Source organism: Artemia franciscana, chromosome 4 (assembly GCF_032884065.1).
Source record: "Artemia franciscana chromosome 4, ASM3288406v1, whole genome shotgun sequence".
Classification (NCBI taxonomy): Eukaryota; Metazoa; Arthropoda; class Branchiopoda; order Anostraca; family Artemiidae; genus Artemia; species Artemia franciscana.
Window position 1 is genome coordinate 6813711 of NC_088866.1, and position 23892 is coordinate 6837602.

Consider the following 23892-nt stretch of genomic DNA (forward strand, 5'->3'; position numbering starts at 1 on the left):
TTCTTTTTGGTATTACATAAGTGTGTCATGGTATATCCTTGCAAATAAAATGGTTTTAAAAAACAGGCAGTTAAAGGGCTGAGCTTGGTGACACTAGTATAATATTTATACTAATATAATATACTCCGTTATGGGCTGAATTAAACTCTTGCTTATAACCTGCATGGCAAAGGACTAACGGGGTCTGATAATTGAGGCACTTCTCAATTATCAGTCTAAGAATAAAAATTTGGTCGATGAATCCTCACCCATTTCTAGAATCATACTGTTCTTCTTTTAAAACTTCGTCTACATCATCTATAAGTCTGAAGAGTATTATCATATTCAGTAACTTTAAAGGCATAACCAAGCTTATGCCTCTATAATTACCACACTCACTCTTATTATCTTCCTTACATAGGGATTTAATTAAAGTTTTCGTAAAATCACTTGGTACTTCCTCTTTTTGAAAATCATCTTCATAATCTTCAGTAAATTGTCTCTTAACTTCTCCATCACTGTATTTAAGGAAACAGATTGACCACACTATCAGCACCTAGAGTCTTCGTATTTTTTAATTCTTTTAGGGAACCTGTATTATATACCCACTACCACTCAAGAAGTGAAGTTAGATTAATCCTAATAAAATATACTAAACATGAAAAAAAAAATACAATGCTTTAGAATTACATTTGGGCTATATATTTGCACATTAGGAGGGGGGTAAAGTACAGCGAATATGCATGCAAAATGTGTAAGCTACAATTAATCTACATATTATGAAGTAAGAATTGTTTTCTAACTTCACACTGTCCAAATACTTTACCCCCACTCCCGAATGTGCAAATATATAGCCCAAACTATATATTTCCCATCTATTCTGTCACTTCTCTTAGTCTTTCTTACGCTAAGGTGAAAAAAACTAGCGAAAGAAACCGGCGTGTCAATGCATGAACAACTTGAGCAGTAGTGGGTATATCATACAACAAAAAATAATAAGTTTTGAAACAATCCATTTGACGCATTCCTAAAAGTGGCCTGTTTTCAATCTAAGCGCTCATGCTTATGTTGAACCAAGTATTTTTTTCACACTTAGTCTGCTATCTCTGGTCAGTTGCAAAGCACCTGCGTAGTAAACTACGAGCCAATCGTGAAGCATTCCTGTTTATTAATTATAAATCAAATGTTATATAATTTATCATATTTTTATTGCAAAATATAATAAACAAAGCAAAGACACAAAAAATTTTAAGTCAATCCATTTGACGTATTCCTAAAAGTGGCCTGTTTTCAATCGAAGCGATCATACCTGTGTTCAACGAAGGATCTTCAGGTATTTCTTTCATACTTGGTCTGTTGTCTCTCATCAGTTGCAAACACCTGCGAACTAAACTACGAGCCAATTGAGCTTTCTTGTTCATTAATTTCAAGTCAATCACGCGTTTAGCTTCATAAGAACATAGCCGTTATCAAATGGTTCTCTGCCAATCAAAAGGGAACCCAATGATGCTTCTAAGGACCAAGTTGTTACCGGTCTTATCTTATATTTGGCTCCATAGGTTTCAATTTCTGGGAGTTGGTAACCAGGATTACCACAGATATTGACATTTGCCGTCTCCAAAGATTCAGTTAATCCAAAGTCAATAGCCAATATACTTTCATTTTTGTCAACAAGAATATGGTCGCCTTTGTTCAATGCCGGCAATTTCCAGTCTTGATTCTATAGATGATTAAATAAATAAAAAAGTTTTTTTTTAGCTGAAACTAAGAAGCGACATTAAAACTTAAAACGAACAGAAATTACTCCGCATATGAAAGGGGCTCTTCCCTCCTCAACGCCCCGCTCTTTACTCTAAAGTTTGACTCTTTCTCTCAACTCTACTTTTTAAAACAGTAAAAAAAAACTTTAGCGTAAAGAGCGGGGCCCCTCCCCAGGGAACTTTGAGGGAGCAAGTCGTCCCCAAAGACATAGTTATTAGGTTTTTCAACTATGCTAAGCGAAAGGGCTATCTCAAAATTTTGATCCGTTGACTTTGGAAAAAATGAGCGTTGGAGGGGGCCTAGGTGCCCTCCAATTGTTTTCGTTACTTAAAAAGGGCACTAGAACATTTAATCTCCGTTAGAATGAGCCCTCTCGTGACATTCTAGGACCACTGTGTCGGTACGATCACCCGTGTAAAAACAAACAAATTAACACGCACCTGTGATCGGTCTTCTGGCAAAATACGAAATTCCACATTTTTGTAGATTGGAGATTGAAACTTCAACAGCAGGATTCTCTGATACGCTGAATGCGAATGTGATTTTCATTAAGATTCTATGACTTTTAGGGGGTATTTCCCCCTAATTTCCAAATTAAGGATGATTTTCCTAGGTTCGTAACTTTTTAAGAGTAAGACTAAATTTGATGAAACTTTTATATTTAAAATCAGCATGAAAATCCGATTCTTTTGTGTGTCTATTAGTTCAAACTTCTGTTTCATATTTGTTGAAAAAGATAGATAACTCTTATCTTTGCTCAGCTGTCCATGGTTGTTAATAAATTCAGTTAATGTCATTGAGTTCTGATGATATTCTGTCACAATCAAACAATCCTCTCCCAGAATATCTCTAGCTTTGCTCGAAAAAAATATATATCTTTTGGTAAAATTTGGCCAGAGTCTAATTGGATTAGTTTAGTTGGCTTTAAATCTCTTCTTTTTTTACAGCTACTTATTTCAAATCCCGGTTTCTTGTTGCTAACAATACTTCTCCTGAATCACCTTCTTATAAAATTTTTCCAAATCTATCTCTAAAGCATAAAATTCCGGATAATTCTACTGGAAATACTGCTCATTCTCTATGTGTTCGCTCAGTGACCATGAATAAATAAGATAACTAAACTTTGGTTTAACTGCTTTGGTCTCCAAACTGAGACTCGAAACATCTGGTTGAAAGGGGACTGAGTCTTCATGTTCCTCCTTTTCTATTGTCCTGATGAAATTAGGGAATAAGACACTGGAAAAAATTGAAGATTTTTTCTTCATCATCAAACTGTGTTTCAGAACCAAGCGCACTTTGTTGAAAATACACATTATCACTACTACTACCTTTAGAACTTGCATCATCAGGTAGAACCGTATTTTTTCCATCACATTTGGGTGCGGTATAACATACTCCAAGTCCCATGGACTTGCAACTATCTGTTGATGAATTAACGTACTTACACGAAATTTCGATTGTTCCGATCTTAAGGAATTGGGACAAAATTAGAAGTTTAGCGTAAAGAGCAAAACATTGACGAGTGGGTGACCCCCCTCACATGTCTGATAATTTCTGTTTGTTTTAAGTTTTAATGTTGCTCCTTACTAGTGTTGGGAAGTACTTCAAGTACTACTTAAGTACAAAATCAAGGTACTTGAGTTTTACTTAAGTACATTCTTCCTGGAGTACTTAATACTTAAGTAAAATAAATAGTTATGTGATGCTCTCAAGTACCCACAAATTCTTAAGACTTTCAAGTGCTCTCTTAAGTACATTCCGCTTCAATGGAAAGACCTTTTTTTTTACAGAAAAGAATTTTTCAAAAAAAGGGTATTTCAAGACTCAAAAGTAGTAGTTTTTCAAACAGTATCGTTTGAAAAAAAAAAATTCTGAAAAAAAAATTGTTTCTTTGGTAAGCATTTACCTGACAATTAAAAGCCTTCAGAAAAAACTGATGAAGCTCAAGCAGTCTGTGAAGTAAACTGCTCCATTGGTTAGCGCACTACTAGATGGTGTTGAGCGGCGGTTTAGCTTTCTGGGGGGTTCCGTCCGAAGCTGCAAAGACTACGTCCTCGCAACATGCAGCACGCCCATTTTCAAAAACAAAATATTCCCCGACACCTGGAATGAAGCAGCTGCAACAATGTTGGCTGAGGAGGCTAAAAGGATGAGAACAAGTGATCCTGATGACGACAAGTCCAGCCACTTGTCAGGTGATGGTTTTTACGAATTCTCAGAAGATGAGAGCGATTCATTACAGTCTAACTCAGCACTTAACAAAGTGAAGATAGAGAGGTTTTGCAGGTTCTAGGAGACAATCGGAGGGACCTTTGCGTTCTCAAGGATTACATTACCCTCATGTGGGTAATGTAAGTTTTTCGAAAGTACAACTGTGTATTGCCATCTTCAGCTCCTGTTGAAAGACTTTTTTCAACTGGAGGATTCATTTTGTCTCAACGAAGGAATTTGCTTGGAGACCTCAAGCTTGAGTGTTCAGCAGTGCTAAAACCATATTCCCAGTACCAGCATCTCCACCAGAAGACAAATCATTCACCTTATGCAAGGGAGGCTACACTTCTTTGAATGTATCTTGACTTAAAGCTGTGCAGTTCGGACTAAATGGAAAAAGTAGAAAACAACCGTTGAAGAATTCCTAGAACTACCCTGAATACCATAGTTAGTTACTTTGGTAGACTGTTGGATGATTTTTGTCTAGTGGATGCATGTGGCACTGTTGCTGTTTAGAACTAACTGACGTTAAAAGAAGCAGAGCTATACTGTCTTTCGTGGTGTTTAATTATTTGTTGAAACTGAATAATGCCTTTATTAAATGACTTTATTTTATTTCCATTATGCAACTAGATATGACTGAGCTAGAGATGGTACTAGTATAGTTGTACTTAAGTAGTAATTGAAGTACTACTTAAGTACAAGTTCTGTACTTAAAACTCAAGTACCACTTAAGTACAATTGTGATATGGTACTTAATACTTGATATGTAAGTACAGAAATTGGAAACGCTTAATACTTGATACTTGAGAACAAATTTGAAGTGCTTGTTACAACACTGCTCCTTACATTTAGTTGAAAAAACTTTTTTTTATTTAATCTCAATCAAGCTTTGAACTTGATCGCATTCATTTGAAGAGTGAGACACAACCTCATAAAATGGATGCTTGTACGAAAAATAGTAGAGGATGGTGGGCACAAGCAATTTCAATACTTGGAGGGAGGCTCAAGCTTAAACTGTTCCTTCAAATGTGCTTGATTAATGATCAATAAGCCGATGTTTCTTATTATAAACCAGCCAAAGAAGAGGGAAAGTAAATATTACCAAAAATGTGATTTTTGTATATAAGAAATATTTTTTGTATATAAGAAAAATTTTTGTATATAAGAAATTTGTGTATATAAGAAAAGCTATTTCGCAATGTATCTTGAAACTCTTTATTTTTATATACGTTGTTTGACAGACGTGAAAGTCTTTATCTTCGGTTTGGTTTTAATTTTGTCCTTAGGAAAACCTTGTGTAATTTGTTATAATTAAGCCCAACATTATAATAAGATCTTTCAGCTTCTACAGTTACCAGGAACGCCAATTTTAATAGGGACATTGACCATTTTATTTGCATTTTTATTGTATCCTTATTTAAATAAAAACATCAAAAGAATATAAAAAAACAAGATCAAATCAAATCAAAAATAAGAATAAGGTTGGCCTCAGAGAACATATTAATAAACAACCATTGAAGGGCAAAATATTTATATCATTCGATTGTCTAGTTTCAAATCAAATCATTCTCCAAGCCAGAATTATGGTATTGCTTAAACTTTCTTTGAGAATGATCTAAATTTGGTTTAAAAACATAGCAAAAAATTCCTGTTTTTGCATGTTTTTCACCTATTTTCGGCGTATTTTGAAATCTAAAAATAGTCCAGCGGAAATTTCAAAAATATAATTCTACGGATGAAGCTGAATCTCGACCATTAAAATTGTTGTCTATTAGTACATAGCTATTGATACTGTCAATGATTGAAACAATTATTATCATTCAATTTAAAACATCGTAGCTTTCACTTAATTTTTTCAAACTTTTGGGATAATTGCCAAAAATCGTTCGCTGAGCTGTCCGCAAAGGGCAGAAGAACGATAAGTGGGGCTGGAGGAGGTAAGTTCATCTTTAAAACATGCACTTTAAAGATAAAAATACATGGGTATCAAGCGCGAGTGGGCTTTGCGTTTGATGCCTCTTTTTCCATACGCCTTAATTTTGTTAGTAATTCAGTGTCCTACACAAGGACTGTTTTGAATACCTGCCCGAGCAAAAACGCTAATAGTACACTTTTAATACTGCTTAAGTAAGTTTTAACAGAATTTTGAATTTAAATCTAAAACTTGAATTTAAACTAAAAATTTGAATTTTTAATTCGAGACAGAATTTTCCGTGGCAAAGAAGCATATTTTTCAACTTCGACCCAAAACAGGAATAAAAAATTTTGTGTCCACGAGGACGTTTTTCATATGGTATCGTAAAATCTGCCTTGAAGTACAAAACTCGATTCCTGTCACATTCAGCAATTTCTACTTTAGGCCTACTTTAGGACACACATGCCATCTACCAGCAAACAATAACTAATCTGCGACACAATTTAAACTTGTGTATGTATTTGTTTGTAAGGAGAGATTATTGGAATACGGCTATACCTTTAGTGAAGCTAGACCATTCCTTTATTCTTCTCCGAACCATTCAACCAGTTTATCACCCATTTTTGAGTAGCCTCTGGTGCTGATAAAGAAAAGGTTTTTTTTTGCCATAATAAGGGCTTTGTCGTTTGTATTTTAACAGTCACTTATGCTTTTTGAACTCTCTTTTGATTCAAGTTAGTGGGTAATAGTGCATAAGATCCCAAATTTTCTTAAAAGTTGAAAATAGCTTTTACATTTGATTTCAATATTCGTTTTGTTTTTTAATAATTTTGCTCAGTCTTTAAGATCCGGAAATATCAGCACAATCCCACTTTTTGTCATCGTCTTTTCCTCCACAATTTATTGTATTCTCTCTAGGTAACTCAATAACTGGAAATTTAGTGACTTCAGAGGAGATGTTTAAGATTGAAAATGACAATTCTAAGAGTGATGAACCTCAAGGAGAACCACAAGTTACTAGTGATTCGGTGGAGCTTGACGGGGGAAATGAAGAGACAGCAAGTAATGAAAAAAATGAGCAAAATCAGGGTAAGTAAAAAATGTTTTGGGTAGAACCTTTATATGTCGTCATGCTTGTCTCTATTTTAACGGGTATTTGTTTGCCTTCTTTTTTTTCTGAAATTTCTCGAAAATTTTATTCATATCAAACAGTTTGTAATAACTAACTGTAAGCAAGGAGCAACTCGGCCCAATAATAACCGAAACCCTAATGTCGTTGAACCCCTATGTTGATACCAATTAATACATCAAAAGAAATGGATTTTTGTACGTATTCCAAATATATAATATAGTTTAATGTTTAATGTTATAATATATATAATATATGTTATCATATATAATATATATAATATATAATGTTATAATATAGTTCATTAAGTTTAATGTTACCCATCAACAGCTAGGAGACTGAGAAAATTTGCCTTATTTTCGGAAAAGGGGTGAAACACTCCAGAAAAGTCAAGTGATTTTAATAAAATTACTTTATTAAGTAATTTTACTTTATTAAAATTAGGTTCAGCCTATGAGAGAACCCTACCGCAGATGTTTCGATTTCCTTTCTACAAATATGTGGAATTTTGTATGTTTTGCCAGAGGAAAGATCACGGATGTGACTTTTTATTATTATTATTATTATTATTGTTATTACTCGGGATAATTATGTCGAACTAATGGTTCTAGAAGATCGGCAGAGGGTTCTTAAAAGGAAATTAAAAGTTGCAGTGTCCTTTTGAAATGATCCAAGATATTGGATGGCAACTAGCCCCCCTTCTATGCCACTCCTTCTCTCAAAGACATCTGATGAACATTTTGAGATAGCTATTTGGTTCAGCATAGTTGAAAGTTGCAATAAACATATCTCTGGGGTGATAAGCCCCCCCCCCCCAGAGCTTCAGGTGATATGGTTATAAGTTATTAAATTTGCCCATTGTTCCATATAATGTTTGTGTGGGAAATATACGGAAATTATTTGGGGGGAGAGAGAATTTTTGGCTTTGGGGGGAGTATTTTCTGCTGCGACATTTTTTTAAAGCTGTATTTTTTTTTTTTTTTTTTTTTTTAAAAAAAGAAGAAAAACCTGGAACCGCGATGACTGAGTTAGTTGTTGTTTTGCTGTTTTTGTGCGTTTTCGCTTTGTTGTCATATTTTGACATATGGTACATACAAATATGCTTGCCGTACTTCAGTTTGAAGTACTGAAACTTTTTATCCTAATCATGGTAGATTTCCCCTTATCTCCTAAAAATTAAAAAATAAATTAAAAAAAAAATCTTACATAAGAAACTTTATGTAAAAAAAAAACAAAGGTTGCCTCACTTTTAATATGAAATGAATTATTTCTGAATTTTAAATTAAGCAGAAATTTTAAGAAAAGTTACTTCACTCATTTCTCCTTTTTGCTTTGGTCTACCTTTTTGCTGAATTTGGGCTATGGTCTACTGAACTAATATATATATATATATATATATATATATATATATATATATATATATATATATACTAGCTGTTGGGGTGGCGCTTCGCCCCCCCCCGCGCGCGTAAGTCGTTACGCGCCATATTAGTTGCATGCCATTGTAGTTGTGTCCCTGTGTCCCACCTGTGAATTTAGATATATATATATATATATATATATATATATATATATATATATATATATATATATATATATATATATATATATACTAGCTGTTGGGGTAGCGCTTCGCGCCCCAGATCTATACCTCATGACTCTAATGATTGCCCTTGAGCTTTGTTGATGGTGATTGCTAATCGACCATTCCCTGTGTCGCCGTCGTCATTTATATATCCCCCTGTGCCCCCCGGCGTCCCCGTTGTAGTTGTGTCCCTGTGTCCCGGTCGTCATTTATATTCCCTGTGTCCCGGTCATCATTTGTATCCCGGTGTCCCGGTCTGTCCCAGTCTGTGATTTCTCTTTAAGTGTCCCGGGCGTCATTTATATTCCTTGTGTCCCGGTGTCCCGGTCGTCATTTGTGTCCCGGTGTGTATATACAATCGTTTTTGAATTGGTCTTTTTTTAGTTTTTAGTTTTTTACCTTTATTTTAGTTTTTTAGTTATACCTCGTGATTCTAATGATTGCCCTTGAGCTTTGTTGATAGTGATTGCTAATCGAACATTCCCTGTGTCCCCGTCGTCATTTATATATCTTCCTGTGCCCCCCGGCGTCCCCGTTGTAGTTGTGTCCCTGTGTCCCGGTCGTCATTTATATTCCCTGTGTCCCGCTCATCATTTGTATCCCGGTGTCTGGGTCTGTATATACATTCGTTTTTGAAATGGTATATGATGAAATAAATTTTTGTATTTTTCCCCTTTTTTCTTTTTAGTTTTTTTTTTTGGTTTTATGTTTTTTTAGTTTTTTTAGTTTTTTTTCTTTTTTCTTTTTCGTTTTTTTTATTTTAATGTTTTTTATTTTTGTTTTTCTCCTTTATTTTTCATTTTTTTCCTTTTTTTATTTTTTTTTTCTTTTTTATTTTTTTAGTTTTTTAGTGTTTTTAGTTTTTTTTTATTAGTTTTTAGTTTTTTTTTTCTTTTTAGTTTTTTTTTTTAGTTTTTACCTTTTTTAGTTTTTTTTAGTTTTTTTTACTAATGGTCGTTTACTCCTGGTCGTCATTTATACTCCCTGTGCCCCGGTCGTCATTTGTGTCCCGGTGCTTTGTTGATGGTGATTGCTAATCGAACATTCCTTGTGTCCCGGTCGCTTTCTCTTTGAGTGTCCCGGTCGTCATTTATATTCCCTATGTGCCGGTGTCCCGGTCGTCATTTGTGTCCTGATGTCCCGGTCTGTAATTTCGTCAGTCGAAAACATGACGTCAGTCGACACACAAACATGACGTCACTCGACAGACACACACACAGACAACTTATTTTTATATATATAGATATATATATATATATATATATATATATATATATATATATATATATATATATATATATATATATATATATAAATATATATATATATATATATATATATATATATATATATATATATATATATATATATATATATATATCAACCTCACTTTTACGTTCAAAAGATAAGTATTTTTAAGGATAAAAATTTCAAAATATACTATTATATTTTGAACTCAGTATTACTCAGGTAAACGGATGTCTTTCAATACCTTTATCACTTTATTTTACAGCCTTTTATAGTGTATGTATATGGCAAGAAAAATGAAAAATCTGGCATTCAAACTCTAATACGGTAGAGCAAATAGGGATCTACAATTGAAATACTATGCGTTCTTATTAGAAAGTAATCGATATGATTCAACGAAAACAAAGCAAGGCAGCAAACATAAAATAAAAGTAGATAAAAAGAAAAGAGTAGACGAAAAAAGGAAAGAGCTGGTTGATATGATTCAACGTAAAATAAATTTATAAAGGAGGGAAAAGGGTGGAAAAACAGCAAACATAAAATAAAAGCAGATAAAAAGAAAAGAGTAAACGAAAAAAGGAAAGAGCTGTCTCTTTTTATCGTTAGCAGCTCAAATGTGTAGTTGAATTAGAGGGCTAAGAGCCGATCGTGGTCAGAATATTCAAGATCGTACGTTGGCAAGAATATGCGTTAAAAAGGTGCAAATTTTGGATCGAAGAATTCTCAAATCAGATAGAGAAAACAGGTTGAATCTAACAGTCATGAAAGCTGTGGCTTAAAATGTAACGTGAATTTGTTCGTCCTATTTCCATATATTTGGGCTGATGTTCGACGTAAAACTTAAAATGAATGAATGAACGCACTGCCGTGGGATGGATTTTCCTATGAGTAGGAAAGATAGCAATGCCAGTATGCCTAATCATGATCTTCTGCCATCTGTTTAGTATAAACACTAGTTTTAGTTTATTGTTCATTGATTATTCGAGTGGATCCTTAGACACTCTTCCTCTTACACTTCTTATTAGGAATATCCTTTCACAGCCCTATATCATTCCTTTATCCTCTTCGTTTTTATTGATGTTGTACTCAGTTGAAAGTCTGAATCAATGGAAGGTAGTGGCATTTTAAGCCACCCAGTGCTTTCACACACAATTTCTGTTTACCTTCCCCTTGTGCTCACTTAGAGACTGAATGGACTTGCTATTGGCTTGGGATAACCTGAAAGGTTATATGGGGTTCAATGAATTGAGAATCCGTGGGAAAAACTGAAATATTTTATCAATTAGACAGGGGTGCATATTCAAAGGAAAAACGTGGGGGGTAGGGGTAGCGTCGGTTGCCCGTCTAAAAGAAAAAGGGTAAATTTACGAGTGATCCGAAGGGAATATTTATCGTGAAAGATATTAAGATTTTGTGCTTCGACTAGGGAATTCGTTTGAAAAGACAGTAACTTGTGTCTTCAATCAAAGCAAAGTGCACCACAGAGAGCTCCCGAAGGTGTCATATTAATCAAATGACATTTTTATTCATCTGGCTTTGGTGTTTTCCTAGCAGGTATATTGGAACATTTTCAGGGACTGCCTTTTCCTGAACTTTAAAATGGAGCTTCTGCTCCGTTGAATCGAAAAAACAATATTCAATAACAATATGACATAAGTCTTGTTAAAACTTAAAGTTTTTGGGGAAATAGGTGTTGTAATATAGTTTTCTGTCGTTTATTTGGATCTCTTAAGACCGCCCAATATATCCTGTATAGTTTGGCCGCACAGGCTAAAAAAAAGTTTATGATGAAATGTGCTTACTGAAATCTAGGTGGGGGGATATTACGCTCTCCCCCTCCCAATTGGTGCCCCTATAGTCACGGCTCATTTGATATATATCATTAGTATATATGTTACCCAGGCCCTTGCCGTGAAAATATTACATCCTAAATGCTCAATAGCATGCTGTCTAAGCAAAATCATGAATGACTATTTAAACAAGAGCTAAGAGCTCATATGGCACTTGTGACGAGGTCGGAAGAGCCGAGAGCTCATATGGTACGAGGTCGAAAGAGCCAAGAGCTCATTAAGATCTGGTCACCCTTTCGTAAGTTACAAATACCTCAATTTTCAAAATTATCTCCACCCTCCCAATTCCACCAAAGAGAGCAGATCCGGTCCAGTTATGTCAGTCACGTATCTTAGACAGGTTTCTATTCTTCCCATCCAGTTTCATCCTGATCTCACCGCTTTAAGTATTTTCTAAGATTTCCGGTCCCCCCAACTGCCCCCCCCCCCCAATTACGTTTGATCCGGTTGAGATTTAAAATAAGATATCAGAGTTACGAGGTCCTTCTAAATATGAAGTTTCATGAAGATCCGATCACTCCTTCGTAAGTTAAAAATACGTTATTTTTCTTATTTTTCAGAATTACCCCCCCCCCCCCGCAATTGAGCGGATCCGTTCCAATTATGTAAATTACGTATGCAAGACTTTTGCTTATTTTTCCAACCAAGTTTCATCCCAATCCCTCTAATCTAAGCGTTTCTCATCATTTTAGGTCTCCCCACCCCAAACTTCCCCCAATGTCACCAGATCCGGTCAGGATTTAAAATAAGAGCTTTGACCCACGATATCCTTCTAAAAATCAAATTTCATGGAGATCCAATCACCCGTTCGTAAGTTAAAAATACCTCATTTTTTCTAATTTTTCAGAATTAACCCCCCCCCCCCCAACTACCCAAAAGAGAGCGGATCCGTTCCGTTTATGTCAATCATCTATCTAGGACTTGTGTTTATTTTTCCCACCATGTTTCATCCCGATCCCTCCACTCTAAGTGTTTTCCAAGTTTTAGGTTTCCCCCTCCCAACTCCCCGCCCCCATCACCAGATCCGGTCGGGATTTAAAATAAGAGCTCTAAGACACGATATCCTTCTAAACATCAAATTTCATTGAGATCCGATCACCCGTTCGTAAGTTGAAAATACCTCATTTTTCTAATTTTTAAGACTTACTCCCCCCCCCAACTACCCCAAAGAGAGCAAATAAGTTCCGATTATGTCAATCATGTATCTGGGTCTTGCGCTTATTTTTCCCATCAAGTTTCATCCCGATCCCTCTACTCTAAGTGTTTTCCAAGATTTTAGGTTTCCCCCCTCCAACTCCCCCCAATGTCATCAGACCCAGTCGGGATTTAAAATAAGAGCTCTGAGACACAATATCATTCCAAACATCAAATTTCATTAAGATCCAATCACCCGGTCATAAGTTAAAAATACTTCATTTTTTCTATTTTTCCGAATTAACCGGCCCCTACTCCCCCCCCCCCAGATGGTCAAATCGGGAAAACGACTATTTCTAATTTAATCTGGTCCGGTCCCTGATACGCTTGCCAAATTTCATCGTCCTAGCTTACCTGGAAGTGCCTAAAGTAGCAAAACCGGGACTTTAGGTTTTCCCCCTCCAACTCCCCCCAATGTCATCAGATCCGGTCGGGATTTAAAATAAGAGCTCTAAGACACAATATCATTCCAAACATCAAATTTCATTTAGATCCAAATACCCGCTGATAAGTTAAAAATACTTCATTTTTTCTATTTTTTGCGAATTAACCGGGCCCCCACTCCCCCCCCCCCCCCCCAGATGGTCAAATCGGGAAAATTAGAAAACTATTTCTAATTTAATCTGGTCCGGTCCCTGATACGCTTGCCAAATTTCATCGTCCTAGCTTACTTGGAAGTGCCTAAAGTAGCAAAACCGGGACCGACAGACAGACAGAATTGGCGACTGCTATATGTCACTTGGTTAATACCAAGTGCCATAAAAACAAAATTATATGAACATAAAGACAGACTTAATAAAAAAAACTTAGATCAGTATACTGTAAAATATACAGGATTTGCAAGGAAATAAAAGCTCTACCTCTTAAAGCAGACGTAAAAATGTGTATCATTCCTCATGATATTAATGTTCCTAATTATACAATACTTGATTATACAATGGACTTAATTATACAAGACTTGATAGTGCAGCTGTAGGAACGCTTGCCTGTAGCCATGTTAACATAGGTTCGAATCTTAGATAAGACAAATTTTTAAGGATATTCAAATATCAGGAGATTCATGTAACTTTTGTCATACATAAAATGAAAGACGCAAAAGGGCAATCAATGCCACACGGAGCTCTTTATCTGATGACGGTAGACGCTCATACGGAGAACCACGAATGGCTAGATTAGCCTGACTAACGTTTGCAGACGACAACCAAAACACAGATCAGTAGCATTGAAATAATGAGACAGTCAATATACAGATCCGCCTGTAAAATATGCAAGATCCGCAAGGAAATAAAAGCTCTACCTCCAAAATCAGACGTAAAAATGTGTATATTTCCTTATGATATTAATGTTCTTTTTTTCAGAGCATGATCCACCCATTCCAATGAGTGAAGTAAAGTACTTAGAAGTGGCAACAGTTAGAAAGCCAAAGAAGAAACAGAGAAGAAATGGTAATGGCAACGAGTATGCCTGTAAAGAATGTGGGAAAACATATCTTAATCCAAGTAGCGTTTATGTTCATATCAATGCTACACACAAGCAACGGCGTTTCTCTTGTGATCAGTGTTCAAAAGATTTTATGCACAAACAGCACTTAGTGCGACATTTGGAGTCAGCCCATTCGATTAAGGTGAGGAAAGAAGCCACTGAAGTGGCACATGTACACAAGTGTGATGTGTGTAAAGAGCAGTTTAGTAGCAAGAAAGCTTTGAAGAGACATGTCCACACTCATGTGCAAGGTTTTAAATGTGGATATTGTAAATCAGTATTCCCCACAAAGGATGAGATGTGGCAGCATATTCCAACGCATCAAAATGATTGGGTTCATCAGTGTACTATATGTGGGGAAAGGTTTGAAAAAGTGGCACATTTGAATAGGCATCTTCCAAGTCACTTAAATTAGTGGTTTTCCATGGGTAAATGTGAGCTTAAGAATTGACCTAGTGTTTTTATTTACAGAATAGTTTTTCTAAACTAAACAAAAATGGTATTGCTTGCTGGTCTGCTCTGTGCAGATCTTTTGGAAGAGTAGGAGGAAGGGTCATCATTTTTGGTAGGGAGAGGGATGTTGCAATTGAACAATTGCGTCTTAGGCCCAGTATTCCAAAATTATTTAGGTGGCAGATCAAATTTATCTCAGGGGTGAACCCCTTTTGCGGCCTGTATTTATTTTCTGTTCAATATTGAGGAAACCTAGACAAACTGAATTTAATAATTCCTTAAAACTTAATCCTTAGAAATATGCTAGAAATTAAGATTTTGTCCGAGTATACATGGTCACATATGATAGAAATTGTTGCGGAAAGAATATTGATAAATTTTTTCCTTGAGGAAAACCTTTGAATGGATCTTGGAAATGTGAACCCCCCCCCTCCTGTTTTAAAAAAATATATTTTGAAGATTATTTCTTTGCAAAAAAAAAGATCAACCTGACATATTTGTGACATAGCCCATATTGATTTAGGCAAATAAAGAAAATATTTAGATTAGTCCAAGGTTTTATCGAACTTATATTCGGTTCGAACCTATATTCGAACCTATAGCCTATCGTTGGCTAAAATTAAGGAAACAAATTTTAATTTAAAATTAATATCCGAATAGATTTACGATTAAGATACATGCCATGCTTTACTACTTTCCCTGAACTTCCACTTTTAAGTCATTTTCATTTTACATCTAAAGTCCTGTTGATTTTTTTTTTTTTTTTTTTTTTTTTTTAGCTGGTGGTAATCCCTAGAGATTAGTGCATATATAGATGCTCCAGAGAGCTCATTCATAGAGTTCTAGAGGGCTAATGGCTGATCACTAAGAATCCAATTCGTTAATCTCTAGTAATTGTCTGGTCAAAATTTAAAACCTTTCATTCAAAATTTGTCTCTTTCATTGAATGTTTACTGACCAAAAGTAAGAGAAAAAATTCTAATTTTGTGGATCATTATTTTTGAAAAAGAAAATATTCATTAAAAGTTGCTGTTTGACAAAATGGACAGATATATCAAAACAGAGTTTATCATTTTGTCAGAAATTTTTTAGCATTTTGTCGAAAATTGTATCTGAACAGGTGCCTTGTGCAAGATTTTTTTTTTCAACCTATGATCTCTGACAGGAAATTTTTTCATAAAATTAAATAAGAGCTTTTTTGTCTGAATTTGAAAATATATTATGCTCGACGTAGATCACTTCGAAGACCACACTGCCTTTCCATGACGAAAATATAACAGTTCAAAAAAGGGATGAAACCTTTTAATTGGCAGTGAAACAAATTTAAAATTCTTTAACTGATTATTTCGAACGCCTATACAGTGTCTATCATCAGCAGTAAAACATATTTACTGCTAAACATGTTTTACTGCTGATGATGAACACTGTATATGTGTTCGAAATATCCAGTTAAAAAATTTTATATTTGTTTCACTGTCAATTAAAAGGTTTCATCCCTTTTTTGAACTGTTATATTTTCGACATTAAGTTCAGTAAAATTTGAGACTGAAAGATAAGCTGCTTGCTACAATTGATTGACCATACCTTATAATATATTTTGTTTGTATATTACAACCATGTTTCCTAGTCTTGTGAACATAGATATTGTCAACCAAAAGTTATAAATCAGAGAGCACTTTCATTCAGAGAAAGTCTTATGTTTCGACAACACCTGGGCATTAGGCTAAAATACCAGTATTTTTGCTTATTTCGTATGTTTTTTTTCAATTCAATTCCACTCCTCTGTCAGTATTAAATCATTCCGTTCGATCAGTCGCACCTATCTTTTATAGTCTTTGTAAATGCAGATGGAAATATTGGAAGAACCCTCAAATTTTTCTCTACGTTCATTTTCATTCCCCTTTCCCTTTCACTTATTTTTGGTTGTAAAAAATCATGCTACGTTAAGGGCACACTGTGTAGAAACCTGAATAGAGACAGTAGGCTTTAAAAAGAATGATACTTTTTCAAAAGGAAAAGGTGTCATCTTGGCCCTGTAGGGTTTAGGCCCTCTGCTCTTGCCAGAAATACTGATTCACAGGCTTCTATATTAACAAGGTCATGATTAGAAATAAGAAATTTATTCTACAATCCATGGTTTAGTAACGGAAAATGTTGCTTAAACTGTAAAATTACATGCCAATAGCACTTCAAGAGTTTAGCATTAAAAGATTTATAGTTTTCTATTTTTATAATATACTGTTTTGATTTCTCATTTGTATGTTTTGTATTTCCTTTTTATGTGCTTTGTTGGCTATTTTATTTGTCTAACAGTTTTATTAGAAGTAGGATTACTTTCTAGGTCTAACTGGAAGAATGAAGAGTTAAATGGTCTTCTGTCAGAAGACATTATTGTAGGGGGGGGGGGGCTACCCTATATAGCAGTAGTTTACGCTTCAATTTTACCTGGTCTCAATTTTTAGAAAAGGTCCAGAAGGTTTTCGGTTACGTGAATTAGGAGATGGGCTATTACTTCAAATAGTCAAATATAGACCCATATTTTGTCTGGGTGTAGGGGGGGGTGTTCTGACTAATATTTGGGAAAATTTCTTTCAATATATATAAGACATAGAATGGTTATCATGATTAAATTTTATTCTGAAACCATAATTATTTAACATTAAAGGGGTTCAAATTCATCCTCTAATGATATCGGTTATGATTCTTCAAGGGCTTTGTTTGTTTTGTTTTTTTTTCATTTATGTGTTGTGTACCTATTTGTGCTAACAGCTACAAAAAATAGTTGATTTGTGCCACAAAAAGTTACTATTAATCAGTTTTGAAGCTGCGTTTGGAGCTGGTATAACTGAAAAAGCAATAATTTTTGTTTCAGTCTTGTATGATGTCAACGTTTAGGGGAGGGTCCAGTTTCTGGGTTGGGGGGGTATTCTCTGCTGCCCCGAGAACCTTATCGTTACTTGGTGGATAGGGGTAGTGAGACTAATCTTTAGAAAAAATCTCACTCAATGTAGGTAGAGAATAGATTGTTTTTAATTTGGTTACACTAATGTTGTTTTTTATTTGTTATGTAAATATGCATAATTTTGGTCATCATTTTCTTTTTTCAGGATATTTATTGTTAACATTTCAATACTTTCTGGTGGTTTTATACTTTGTTTAGTGCACGTCGATTTTCTATTTTCATCTCATTACATATTCATTTCATATGTATTTTTGATTACCTTTGTATTATATATCTCTATATGTTTTTTACTAATTTTAATCACAAAAACCATTATGTTTTTTTTTTTCATCAATCTTTGAAGATCGAAGTTTTTGTTTGACTTGGTTAATCTTTAACAGTGTCAATGATATTCTTGGGGAATTAGGATTAATATCAGTATCAGTAAGGGGTCAGTAGGATCAGTAATATCAGTAAGACTTTTTTCCAAACTTTGATTTTTTTTTTTCATTCTAGACCGCATTTAAGAACACTTTTCCATACTCAATCATGTAAAACTCCGTCTTAATTGGTATAATAAGTCATAAAAATTTTACGCTTTAGGAAGCTTAAACTCAAATAACAGAACAGATTTCACCTATTAAGTACACAATAACAGAATAGATTTCGCTTGTTAAGCCCTGTCTTAGCTGGTGTAATTAAGATCATAAAGATTCTACACTATAGGAAGCTTAAACACTAATAACGGAAAACATATTTTACATCTCAAACCTGGTCTTAATTGGTGTAACAAGGGGTATAGGGATTCTACACTTTAGGAAGCTTGAACACAAATAACAGAGAATAGATATTGTCTGTTAAGTCCTGTCTTAATTGGTGTTATTAGGACATAAAGACTATGCTTTAGAAACCTTAGCACTAATAACAGAAAACATATTTTATATGTCAATGCTAGTCTTAATTGGTATAAAGAGGGGTATAAAGATTCTACACTTCAGGAAGCTTAAACACAAACAACAGAGAATAGACTTTGCCTGTTAACCCTGTCTTAGTTGGTTCAATTAGGATCATAAGGATTCTATGCTTTAGAAACCTTTAACAGAAAATAACAGAGAAAGTATTTTTGCCTCGGGTTAGTTCATGTTTAAGACAGTTAGAAGAGACAATGTCTTCTCAGTAAACATTCACACCGAACCTGTTCCCAGGTATTGCTTCAATACTAATATGAATAAGCAAAATAGAATGGTGCTATATAGACAAGGCTGTATCCAGGGAGGAGGCGGCTACGGATTTTGACACCCCCCCCCCACACTCCAATATGTTTTTCATACCCGTAAAAACGTAACAGAAATGAATATTAATCTAAATTTTATGTTTTTTTTTGTAGCCCACCCCCAAAAAAAAAATTCTTTTGTACCTCCCCCCCTATACATCCCTGTATATAGTGCTATTACTTTTGTTCACCTTATTGCCTATAACAGAGGGCACTTGCTACTATGATTCATTACAAGTCAGCATACCAATTCAGAGAGCTTAAGAAAAAAGCCAGTTATGAAAAACTTGTTTCCACCAGTGTATTAAATTCAAAGCAGCAATAAATCATCTTGAATTGTCTTCTATTTATGCACTTGGTTGATTTGGCCTCTGAATATTTCATATGCGGCTGTTATACTTGTGCTTGATTTTTAATAATAACTATTTGATAGTTGCTACGATTTACCAAACTTGATTTAGTAAATCGTTTTTTTTTTTTTTTTTTTGTTCTTTTTAACTCGATTTACTAAACTTTTACGATCTTAATTTACTAAACTTACAACATAAACAGCTCTTGTTCTAAAGGATATGGATCGACAAAGGGTCATCCCTTACGATTGGAAGGTCAAAACAAAAAAAAGCAATTTAAGGGTGTTATTTTGTAAGTCTTCCGGGGGGCGGGGATTAGATTACCTGGGGGAAAAGAATTTGAGAGGAATAAAAAAAATTAATTGTAGGACTTTTCTTTTTGTCCCTAACGAAATGTCAGATAATGCAAAATATGTTTCAAAAAAATATTATTATTAGTTAATTTCAAAGCTGTTTGATGCATCTTTCAAAACTAAATGAAGATCTTTTAATTATATTGTCAAAATAGCAGCACCAGCATTGCATGCAACAACCATTTTATTTTTGTATCCTGATAGAGATTCCTAGCATTCAATTTAGCTTCAAACATTTGGGAAATATTTGATTCCGTTTTAATTCGAGTCTATTCTTTAGTTATAAATATAATTGCCTCTTACAATGCCAGCCTTTGTATTATCCCGTGTTCTAATTGTAGGAGATTAAATTTTGGTGATTTGAATAGTCGCACCAAACTTAGCTAATTTTTAGTATTCTGCTCTTAAATTTTGGTATTTCGGGTGTTTGGCAGTCATTTATTAATTTGGTAACCATTCCTTAGCACTCATCATTGCGCTGAGATGTCGAAAATTCGAAGGTATGAATTTGGTGGACTGTTTTATCCTAAAAGATTTTCCTAGCGATTTAATCATGCAGTAAAAATTCTAATTTTAACTTAATTCAAAATTTTGATCCTGAAAATTACATCCTCGTTTAGTTGCGTAATCCAGATGATTTGCCAATTTTGCAAAGTGATTATTTTTGAATGCATAATTTTTTAATTTACTAAATAATTTATCTATTCTGGGATACTGAAGGGTATCCAAGTATGAATGTCATTACGCCAGTGCTCATATTATTATCTTAACAAATTGTCCTAGTTTCTTTCTAAGACACATTACTCTTGCTTCTGACTATAAAGATAATTTATAGTAATTGCACTGAATTGTAGGAAAAACTGTTATTAATTTGTCTGAAATGCAGCTTGGATTTGTGATCTAGACCTCATGTTTCATTGCCCTAGTTGTTACTATGATCTGGGTTTGTTTTTTCGTTTATATCTGTGTCCTTTTTCTGACTTTGATTTAGATTTGATGTTACAAAAAATGACATGAAATTAAAGAACGTTATGTTTTCAAACGCTGTGAATTAGTCGGAAACGTGTGGAGATTCTGTATGGAGACACGCCTTTTTTTTACACATTGTGTAATTGAAGGGGTCTATGTATACAAAAATGCTAAGGATTTTTATGTTTTACTATGGGTAGAAGTGTTCAGATTAGGTACCTAGGTACGGAAGGAAGAGGCAAGACTGCAGAAAGGTCTACTAAACGTAGCTTTGAAGACACTATTGCGTTTTTGGTCTAAATTCTATTTTAAGTCTTAGCCTTAAGAGCAGACATGTGCAACGTATTTTGTTTTTGAGGGGGGGGGGGCATAACTTCTAAAAGCGCCAAAAAATGTCGAATTTTATGTGAAAGTGCTAGTAATATCGTAAGAAGTCTCGAGGCATCGTTAGGAGGGCACAGATATGTTCTGTATCAAATAGGTGTAAATCATACTGACTGGTGTTCTTAGCCTACTTTTGTACATCATTTTCACGATATTCCAAATACTTACTGTGAAGTGTTTATTGTGTCTAAATTGTACATGGGATCAAAGGTAATCTTACCTATAACTTCTGGGTGTGTTAGATGTTGTCGAAGTGGAACCTTTGGAAAGGGCGATATGAGAGGAGAATGTTTGGTAGTGCATCTGACTGGTGAATGAATGTTCTGGTGCAGTTTCGCTAACTAATCTAACCTTGTGGAACCTTTCAATGAAATTCCATGCCTTGAATCTCTAGAAAATAGCTGTAAAATCTAAGTTTTCGGAATTTCCATTCGTAGTTCACTTTTTCTCTTGAAGCCTTTAGTGACATTCTTCCAATTCCTTGGATTCTAGGGAATCAGGGTTATGAAACTGTCCCATTAGTGTACTAGAAGATGGAGGATTGTTTTGCTAGTTTGAAGGATCTACAAATGCTAGCCTGTGCCTTTGAATTGGGGGAATGCAAAAAATATTTTGAGTACGGTAGTTTTTTCTTTTCTTTTTGGCAGTCTTTAATTTGAATATTTTATAGCAAAATGTTCTTTACTTTCTGAGTGAACCTTTTGATAGTTCATAATTTACAGTACTTCTGTGCCATGTTCTTCTTCTCTCAGTTGTTGAACTCATGTATGAAAACTTTGTATGTGCCTATTTTTTTTTATATATAACAAGTTTTTGAAGTTTAATGAATCGATGTCTTTATATTCCGTTCATTTTTTCGTAAGGTTTGTGGTATAATAATTGCTATGATGGTATTGTGCGAATCTCGATCCCAGACACAAATTTTGCAGAGACATAATTGCTCCCAGAAGGTAGCCTCATAACTTTGCACATAAAATCAGAGAAGGCGACGGCACTGGTACCTTGTGGCACTTGCCACTTGTGAGGTCTTTAGACATTTCTGTCAATTCCTGTGCAGGAGACTAGAGGTAATAGTGGTTGAAAATGTAAAGTATTGTCATCATCGAATCATTATTATATAACATCGTTTTTGGAGTTATAATAAGTAGTCAGGGAGCCACTCGCCAAAAATGTGACTAGTAGGCAATCAGTAAGCAGCAGAAGCTTTGACTATGGAATATGGGATAATCAATAGTGCCCGATACGAATATGAGCGTTATATATTCGATCGGGGGGGGGGCTAATCTTGCAAGTTTAAAAAAAACGCCCTTTGTGCTCTTAAAAAATACGTTTTGCAAAAACTTGCAACAATGATCACGTAGTCTATGGTAATTGATACCACTGATTACGGGTACCCCACAATGCTGATGACCTTGAAGTTAGCAATTTCATTGTTTTCTTTTGTCAAAAAAATCTTCAAATATTCAAGCATTTGGCGAATAACAGAAAGTTATACTATGGCTGCTACTAACAGCAACTCCTGGCTATTCCACACAATGTACGTAAGAAGAAACTAACTTTAAAAGATGCCACCCCAGCATGTCAAACTTTTCCACATGAGTCTGAATTATAGATAGAAGAAGCTTTGAAAATTGCAGAACTAGAAAAGTTAACCGTAGAGCATAAAAGAAACATCCAAACATTTCCTAACACAGCCACAAAGTAAATCACACGGTCTATCTGCTGCACATGAGCAATTTTCTGCTGCACATGTGCAATTTCAATTTTCATGAGCAATTTTCTTGCACGATCAGTACTCAGCCGCCACACAATTTGGGAATACTTCAAGGGTGAACACAACTGACCCGACCTTGCCATCCCGGAAAGTCCAGCCAAACATCTTAGGGATCTAGAAACTGGGTTTGGTCGCATAGCACTCAAAGGTAGTGTCAGATGGCGTCAAATATTTGAGCTCCCACTTTGGAGGTTATAAATATATTCAAAAGTCGTAAGGAAAGGTGAGGAGGTGGTGATTTCTACCACAGACGGAGATAATGACTTTCCTGCAAATTTAAAGAAAATGTTCTTGCACAGAACGATCAAGCCTACACTTCTCTATCTTTTCCACAAGTAAAGTAATTTATTCCTGCAATCCTTATTTCTCAATATCCTTAGCCAAAAAAATTCCCGTAGAGATCATAAAACCGACTATATCACAGCCCGAAAGTTTGAAGAAGGCAGATAAAAAAACGATCGCTTGGCACATTTCTGTCAAGCTGATGCACAGGCACTGAATGTTCAAGGAATTTGAGTGGTATCCTAGGAATATCTTATAATGATAAAGCAAAGGAACAACAATGTGTGTTGTTCGCATCAACACATACAATACTGATAACCATCTTTTAGTAGTCCGTGTGCAACACAACTCTAGTATCTGTCTCTTTCTGGTAAAACTAACGCTGTTCGAAGCCAGGATCAATACTTCCACTTCTGCTGAACATCGCTAATTTCTTCCGGTCTTGAAAGCCTTCAGAGGCTTTCACTTAAATCTGCTTACAGCACAAGAAGTAAGTCTTCGGATTCGTAAAATGAAAGTTGAATCATCTTTTCTTTTGACTTGGAATTTGATAGTATCAAGTTCCAGTCATCTAGTTTTTAGTGTCTACCTAGAAATGCTGCAAATTTGTAAGGAGACTTTAATTCAATTGAATTAAAATCGAATAGTTATGGGCATCAAGCCATGGCTAATTGTAGAAAAAGCCAAGACAGATAGTCGAATTGAGTGAGAGGCAAATCTGGCATTAACCCCCCTTATTAGGATTGTATAAAAATG

General features: G+C 34.9%; 1 protein-coding gene across 2 annotated transcripts in view; it reads left to right on the forward strand.

Moving 5' to 3' along the window:
- LOC136025920 (gastrula zinc finger protein xFG20-1-like) overlaps positions 1 to 21904 on the forward strand; it is a 47629-nt gene extending 25725 nt beyond the window's left edge. For both annotated transcript variants that reach the window (XM_065701991.1, XM_065701992.1), the window contains 2 exons: positions 6788 to 6958; positions 14234 to 21904. In XM_065701991.1, coding sequence (XP_065558063.1) covers positions 6788 to 6958; positions 14234 to 14772 — 710 coding nt within the window. In that variant the 3' untranslated portion in view covers positions 14773 to 21904. The remainder of the gene's footprint in view (positions 1 to 6787; positions 6959 to 14233) is intronic.
- Positions 21905 to 23892: the final 1988 nt, after the last annotated feature.